At 53.8% G+C, this 7,056-nt stretch overlaps 1 protein-coding gene across 1 annotated transcript in view; it reads left to right on the top strand.

Annotated features, from left to right (window-relative positions):
- Positions 1–373: 373 nt before the first annotated feature.
- Positions 374–7,056, top strand: part of LOC102858706 (sialic acid-binding Ig-like lectin 5-like) — a 10,076-nt gene continuing 3,393 nt past the window's right edge. The window contains exons 1-8 of the mRNA XM_006897339.1: positions 374–410; positions 490–873; positions 2,829–3,113; positions 3,282–3,329; positions 5,249–5,500; positions 5,582–5,873; positions 6,001–6,156; positions 6,501–6,582. Coding sequence (XP_006897401.1) covers positions 374–410; positions 490–873; positions 2,829–3,113; positions 3,282–3,329; positions 5,249–5,500; positions 5,582–5,873; positions 6,001–6,156; positions 6,501–6,582 — 1,536 coding nt within the window. The remainder of the gene's footprint in view (positions 411–489; positions 874–2,828; positions 3,114–3,281; positions 3,330–5,248; positions 5,501–5,581; positions 5,874–6,000; positions 6,157–6,500; positions 6,583–7,056) is intronic.

The raw sequence follows: 7,056 nt of genomic DNA, 5'->3' as shown, positions 1-7,056 counted from the left end.
GGAAATTATGATTTGCGTGACACTCGGGGACTTCTAGGAAACCAAGACATCGTCTCTGTCCTGTAAGCGATCCATTTCAGGGCCCCCCTCCTGGCAGAGGGGGGTCCCTGGCTGGTCTTGAGCAAGGTCCTCACCTCTCAGCCCTCTCATGGAGGAAGTCCAGGGCGTCCAGCTGTGGGGGTAGAGGGTGACGACAACCCATGAGCAACAAAAGTAGGAAGAGCTAGTGACCTCTGGAACCTCAGACAGCAGAGCTTCCTCTTCTGTGTGCCTTGCCCACCCCCCTCGGGTTGCCCGAGGGCACGTCCTTCCCAGAAAAACAGACAGACCCAGCAGCCAGGCAATGCCAGGTCCAACTCCCCTCGCTGCAGAGATGGTGCTGTCGCTGCTGCTGTGGGCTCTGCTGCCCGGTAGGAGTGTGCTGGGGGGCGGGGGGTCCCAGGCAGGGGCTGTGGCTAGAGCTGACACTGCGTCTTGGTCTTCCTCCAGGGTCCCTAGCTGGAGATTACGCACTGAAGATGCAGGAATCGGTGACGGTGCAGCAGGGCCTCTGTGTCTTCATACCCTGCACCTTCTCCCACCTCCAGACCAACCAGGAGACGTCTGAGCCAGCTCATGGCTACTGGTTTCAGAAAAGCCGTGGTCCCATCAATCCCAAAAAGGATAACCCAGTGGTCACAAACGACCTAGAGAAGACAGTTAGAAATGAGAAGAAGGGGAGATTCCACCTCCTCGGGGACCCCGGGGCCAGCGACTGCTCCCTGGGTATCATAGGGGCCCGGCAGGAGGACAGTGGGAAGTATGTTTTCCGGGTGGAGAAAGGAAGTTTTAAGTATAGCTTCAAAGACCAGGAGCTGACGGTGAGCGTGGCAGGTATGGGACGGTGATGTGGAAGGGATGTGAAGACAGCCTGCCTTTGATCCCTCGTCTCCACGGTGGTGAGGCCGGGGGACAGTGGATGGTGGTCAGTTCCAGAGCGGGCGTGGGGGCGGGTGGGGAGAGGAAGCCGCCTTCAGGGGTACAGACTGAGGGCGTCCTGTACCGCTTGTGATGTTTCCCCTTTTATTTCTTTTTTTTAAATGAATTGATTTTTGTATTTTTTTAAAAAATTTTATTATTTTTGTGTGAGTGTACCGTCGAATCAGATCTGACTGGTACAGGAGGAGATTGTCCCTTCTTCCCCGGCAGAGCATCTGGTGGATTTGAACCGTGAGCCTCTGCGATTGTAGTTGCAGCTCCTTACCACTAGGCCACCAGAGCTCCCCTAAATGAATTGATTTTAATGAAAGTTTACAGAGACTTGGGATTTCCATTCATTCTTTGTTGCACTTTTCTCCCTGCCCACCGCCCACCGCCCATTAGCTTTTCTCTTTTTGAAAAAGAAAAGAAAAAATTCTTTCATTGTTATTCGAACCCTCGCCCCAAGCCCACTCCACTATGCAGCCTTCATTCTGGACTCCTGTCATGACAATAATACCCAATCATTTATCCCTTTTAAACAGTTCTCTCCCTCATCTGTTTCAATGCAGTACACATTATTGAACCCATCTTTCTCAGTCTCCCCCCCCCAACCCTTATGTCAGTCCTCTTTTATAACAGTGGCATTATGTAATAATTGTCTTTTTGTGACTGAGATATTTCACTCAGCATAATGTCTTCCAGGGCCACCCATTTTTGTGTCATATTGCATGAGTTCCTTGTTTTTCAATGCAACATAGAATTCCATTGTGTGAATAGACCACAGCTTCTCTGTCCACTTGTTTGTTGATGGGCTCCCTTTTATTTCTTTTTTAAAATACTTTTTTTTAAATTTTTTATTTTATTTTTTTTGTTGTTGTTGAACTTGTGAATTTGTATTCCGCAGTGGTTGCATATATTTTATTATTTCTGTGTGAGTGTACCGTCAAATCAGATCTGACTGGTACAGGAGGAGATTGTCCCTCCTTCCCCGGCAGAGCATCTGGTGGATTCGAACCGTGTGCCTCTGGGATTGTAGTTGTAGCTCCTTGCCACTAGGCCACCAGAGCTCCCTCCCTTTTATTTCTTAAACTGTCCTTGTAAATATACAGCACAGAGTGTGCACCGTTTCAACGATCTGCTCCTGCCCTCTCAGCATGAGGACCACTTTGAGCTGTACAACCACCCTTCTCCCCTTTCCTGAGTTATTTCCATTTTTGTTTGTTTGAACATCTTTTTATTTTTTTTAATTATTTTTTTACCATGGTAAAGCCCACATAAAACATACCATTTTTATATCTATGGTTCTACGATCCCATCTCCTTGGGTGAATGCAAACTAAGTGCTTGACCACCAGCTAAGAAGTCAGTGGTTCGAATCCCCCCTGAGGCGCCCCAGGAAGGAAGGCCTGGTTATCGGCTTCTGAGAAGATGCAGTGTTTGGCCATCCCACATGGAGAACAGCTCTTACCTGACCTGCATGGGGTCACCGTGGGTCAGATCCTCACAGGGGACGGTGGTGGTTCTTGTGGTAGGATTCTCACTTGCGTGGCGGGAACGTGGGTTCAATTCCCCGGCAGGTGCACCTTACACGGGGGCACCACCCACCTGTCAGTGGGGGCTGTGTGTCACCACAATGTGCAGAAGGTTTCAGAGAAGCTTCCAGACTAAGACAGGCGAGCAAGAGGAGAGACGTGGGGATCAGTTTTGAAAGCCAGCCGGTGGATGCCCTCTGTGCCACGATTCCACCGGGCACGAGTTGGGGCTGACCTGGCAGCAGCTAACAACAAGGAATGTGCTCCTTAAAACGGTGTGTCCGGGACCACTCTCAAGTTGTTTCTAGAACGTTCTCTCTTTTCTCTCTCCTTCCAGCGCTGACACTTGTCCCTGACATCTTCTTCGCGGGGTCCCTGGAGTCCGGCCACCGTGGCAATGTGACCTGTTCTGTGCCCTGGGCCTGTGACTGGGGACCACCCCCAAACTTCTCCTGGATGGGCACTGCCCTCTGGTCCCAGGGGTCCCGCTCGGAGACCCGTAACTCCTCAGCAGTCACACTGACCCCAGGCCCGCAGGACCACGGCACCAACCTCACCTGTCGTGTGAGCTTCCCCAGAAGTGAGGTGACTACGGAGAGAACCGTCACACTCAGTGTCTCCTGTGAGTGCCCACGGGTGTGGGAAGAGGACCAGCACCCCCACGTCCTGGGGGTCGTGGGCTGCCAAGAAGGGCAGCAGGAAGGACACAGGCCGCCTCCACTTCCCACTTCTACAGCTCCCTGGGGCAGAGCTGCTCTAACTCTGTCTTCACCTCGTTTCTCTGTGACAGATGCACCCCAGAACCTGAGTATCAGCTTTCTCCGGGGAGACTGTGGAGGTAAGAGAAGGTTCTCCTCCCTGGGGTGGTGGGAGGAGCAGGCCTCTGACCTCCTGGAGCTGGGCCAGGGCCCAGGAAGCTGTCAGAGAAGAAGCAGACCCAGTCCATCAGGGCCAGGAGTCCCTGGGTGGCACTAACAGTTAAGCGCTTGACTACTCACTGACAGATTGGAGGTTCAAACTCACTTAGAATCACCTCAGGAGACAGGCCTGGGGAATTGGTTCCTGAAAGATCCAGGCCTTGAACTTGTGATGCCGCAGAGCTGTCTTCTGAGACACCATGAGTCGAAATCAGCTACATGGTCACTTGCAACGGCAGGCAGGAGAGGAGAGAGAGAGCTGATGTTGATTGGGGTGGAGGCATCTGGAAAAGGGCCGTGGTGACGGTCACACAAGGTGGGGTGTGCAATCAGCAGCCCTGACTCGCACATGGAAGGGCTGGTTGATATAATTGCACATGTAGGAGTTAGTCGTTCTTGATGGGAGTTTTGGCATCTTGAGAGGAAGAATGAATATAATACACAAAGAAGGCCCAGAGGTTCTCTGATGTCTCCATAGCGACAAAACAAGCAGTTTCCTCCTGTGGAGAAGACAGTAAACAAGATCAGAAGGAGGGAGAAAGAGGTGGTGGGGCAGTGGGAGGAAAGAGTGGTGAGAAGTGACAGGAGGTCAGAGGATTGTTTCACAGGGAGGCTGTCGCTGTCAGTTCACCGGCAATTTGACAGCGACACCCTGATGGGAGTAAGCACGATGGAGACACACCACTCCAGGAGATGATCAGACAATCAATCTAGCTTGATTTTATTGGGATAAGCACTGCACTTACATACACAGGAACACAGGATAGGGTGGGCTTATAGACGTGGGACATGTGGATTGGTTAGGAGAACCTCAGCCTCGTGCAGACCACTCCCAGCTCAACTGACACAGCAGCCGTCTTCCCAGGTGGTGAGCTTTCTCAAGCCAGTACAGCCAAACACAGGGGAGCTTTTGCTACCCCGTTTTCAAGGCTGTTGGGAGGCTTACACCTGTCTGGAGCTCAGGTGACCTGTCCTGGCCAGAGGCCCTCCCTTCCTCCCCAACATTCCACAGCAGGAGGCTGCAAAGGTTAATTAATACACTTAGCTTCTGACTGACTGAGAGGTTGCCAGTTCAAGTCCATCTCAAGGTGGTGAGGAAGGAAGACCTGGCAATCTAGATCTGAAATAAATAAATAAATCAGCCATTGATCACTCTTTGGGGTGCAATTTTCCTTTGAGCCATGGGGGGGTTGCTGTGAGAAGAGTTGTTCTGACAGCCTCTGCTTAATGAATGGCGTTGGGGTGGAAGTAGAGGGTGACTGCTTCATGGGCATGGAGGGATTTTTTTGGGGAGGGGGAACGCTGAAAAACTGCTAGAGTTGATTGTAGAAAAGGTTGCACAGTCGATGAAGAGGTGAAAAACTGTGCACCTTCATTGCATGCTGAGATCCTTGGGCAGGATAAACGGTTCGCCCTGGACGGCTAACCCACAGGTTGGTAGTTCAAACCCACTGTCCAGCAGTTGGGAGGCTAGGAGAGGAGGCCACCTTCTGGAAATATGGCAGCTGAATTGACTCCAGGGACACAGTTTAACCTGTAGCAGATGGGGTCATTTATTGTGAGTTGGGATGGACGCCATGTCAGTGGGACGCCAAGGTTATCACGTCTGAAAATACAGCAACATTCTCCATAGGGAAATTGTACAATGTGTGAGCGACAGCTCAACAAAACGGCTTCAAGTGTTATCTCTGTCCCCACCCTAAAAAAAATAAAAATTAAGTAAAATGAGGTGACAGGACTTGGAGGCCCAGGCCTGGGCTCAGCTGTCAATCTTTGTTTCACTCACACTTGCTCCCTTTCTGTCTCTCCCTTCTCCACCCCCGAGACTGGAAATATCTAGAAAATCTGGGCAACAGCTCCTCTCTTCCAGTCCTGGAAGGGGTATCTCTGTGCTTTGTCTGTGTGGCCGACAGTAGCCCCCCAGCTATGCTGAACTGGACCATGGACAATTTATCACTGAGCCCCTCCCAGTCCTCAGACCCCGGGGTCCTGGAGCTGCCTCGGGTCCAGAAGAAGGATGAAGGGGAGGTCACCTGCCGAGCTCGGAACTCTCTGGGCTCCCAGCACCTGACTCTGCACCTCTCTGTGCTCTGTGAGTGTGGGGGCCCCTGGGGCAGGCACGTGGATCCTGGAAGGAGGACCCACCTCTGATTGCTCCCCTAACTCCCCGCAGACCCCCCTGAGCTGCTTGGCCCCTCCTGCTCCTGGGAGGCCGAGGGTCTGCGCTGTAACTGCTCTGCCCGAGCCCGGCCGGTGCCCTCGCTGCTCTGGCGGGTTGGGGACCGGCTGGTGGAGGGGAACAGCAGCAACACCCCCGTTACTGTCACCTCCATCTCGGAGGGACCCTGGGTCAACAGCTCCCTGACCCTCCACGAGCAGCTCAGCCTAGACCTCGGACTTCACTGCGAGGCCAGGAATGACCACGGGGTCTATAGAGTCACTGTCCTGCAGCTGCCAGGTCAGGGGTCAGCTGGGGGGCTCGAGGGGAGGGAGTGAAGATGCTGGAAGGACGTGGAGCTTTTAGGCTGGGGTTGCAGGGAAGGGGGTGCCTGGGGGCTGATGAACAGGGGACCTCACTTCTTGTGGGAGAAGGGGGCTCGAGGGTCCTGGGGCTCTGAGATGGATCTCCTTAGCCCCCCACTCCACTGCAGGGAGCCCCAAACGCTGGGGAGGATCTGTCCTGGCGGGGGCCCTGGGAGCTGGTCTCATGGCCCTGCTCTGTCTCTGTTCCTGCCTCATCTTCCTCATGTGAGTGTTCTCCTCGGGGCTGGGACAGGATGTGGAGGCCCTGGAGTCTCCAAGAGTCCCAAGAGGCAACCTCTGGATGGGGCAGTGGCTGCTGTGAGGACTGGGTCGAGGGACAGAGATTCGGGAAGCCAGTGCCTTGCAAACCTTCTAAGAGCACAATTCTACAGGGACACATATGGGGTGGTCACAAGTCCCTTCCCTGAGCCCCGCCACCAGAGGGGGGCTCATGCCCTCCTCACCAAAGTCATCAGGACAATCACTGGTGCCCACCCGCCCGGGGTCTGGGGTCACCCTCTGGCCTCTGCAGCAGGCAGTCCCCTGAAGGACCCGGGCTCCTCCCTCAGGGTGAAGACCTGCAGGACGAAGACAGCCAGGCCGGCCGCCGGAGGACCCCGTGGCCGCTCTGTCTCCGGTGACACCTCTCAGGTGAGTGACCAGTCCTCGGTCCATCCAGGTTCCACTGGTCACTTCCCCACGATGGCTCTTCTGATGACTCAGGCTGTCATCTTTCCCCAATAAGCTTTTCTCCTGGGTCCCACCAACCCGTCACCCAGCCCAGGACCCAGGTGTCACCCCCTTCTGCCTCCTGTTTCATCTCCCAGAGCTTGGGGGAACCACCAAGAGCTGGGGAACCCCAATAGATTCCTTCCGTCCCCCATCTCATTTCTGCCTGGTTCCCTGACCCTCTTTCCCCATGCTCCCCCAAAACAAAACTCCAGAGGCATCTATCTCCCCAATGTCATTGTCAGCTACACAGTTTGAGAATTTCCAAGACGCCCTTATTTCTGAGACGTACTGAAAATTTCGGTTTTTCTGGATTCTGGGGCTTCGGCTGACATACTTTGGACATGTTGCCCGGATGGACGGGTCCTTGGAGAGGGACATCATGCTTGGGAGGGT

Source organism: Elephantulus edwardii, unplaced genomic scaffold (assembly GCF_000299155.1).
Source record: "Elephantulus edwardii isolate Elephantulus edwardi_28Jun2011 unplaced genomic scaffold, EleEdw1.0 scaffold00208, whole genome shotgun sequence".
Lineage (NCBI taxonomy): Eukaryota > Metazoa > Chordata > Mammalia > Macroscelidea > Macroscelididae > Elephantulus > Elephantulus edwardii.
Note: the sequence above shows the minus strand (reverse complement) of the source record. Positions and strands in the feature narration are given on the sequence as shown.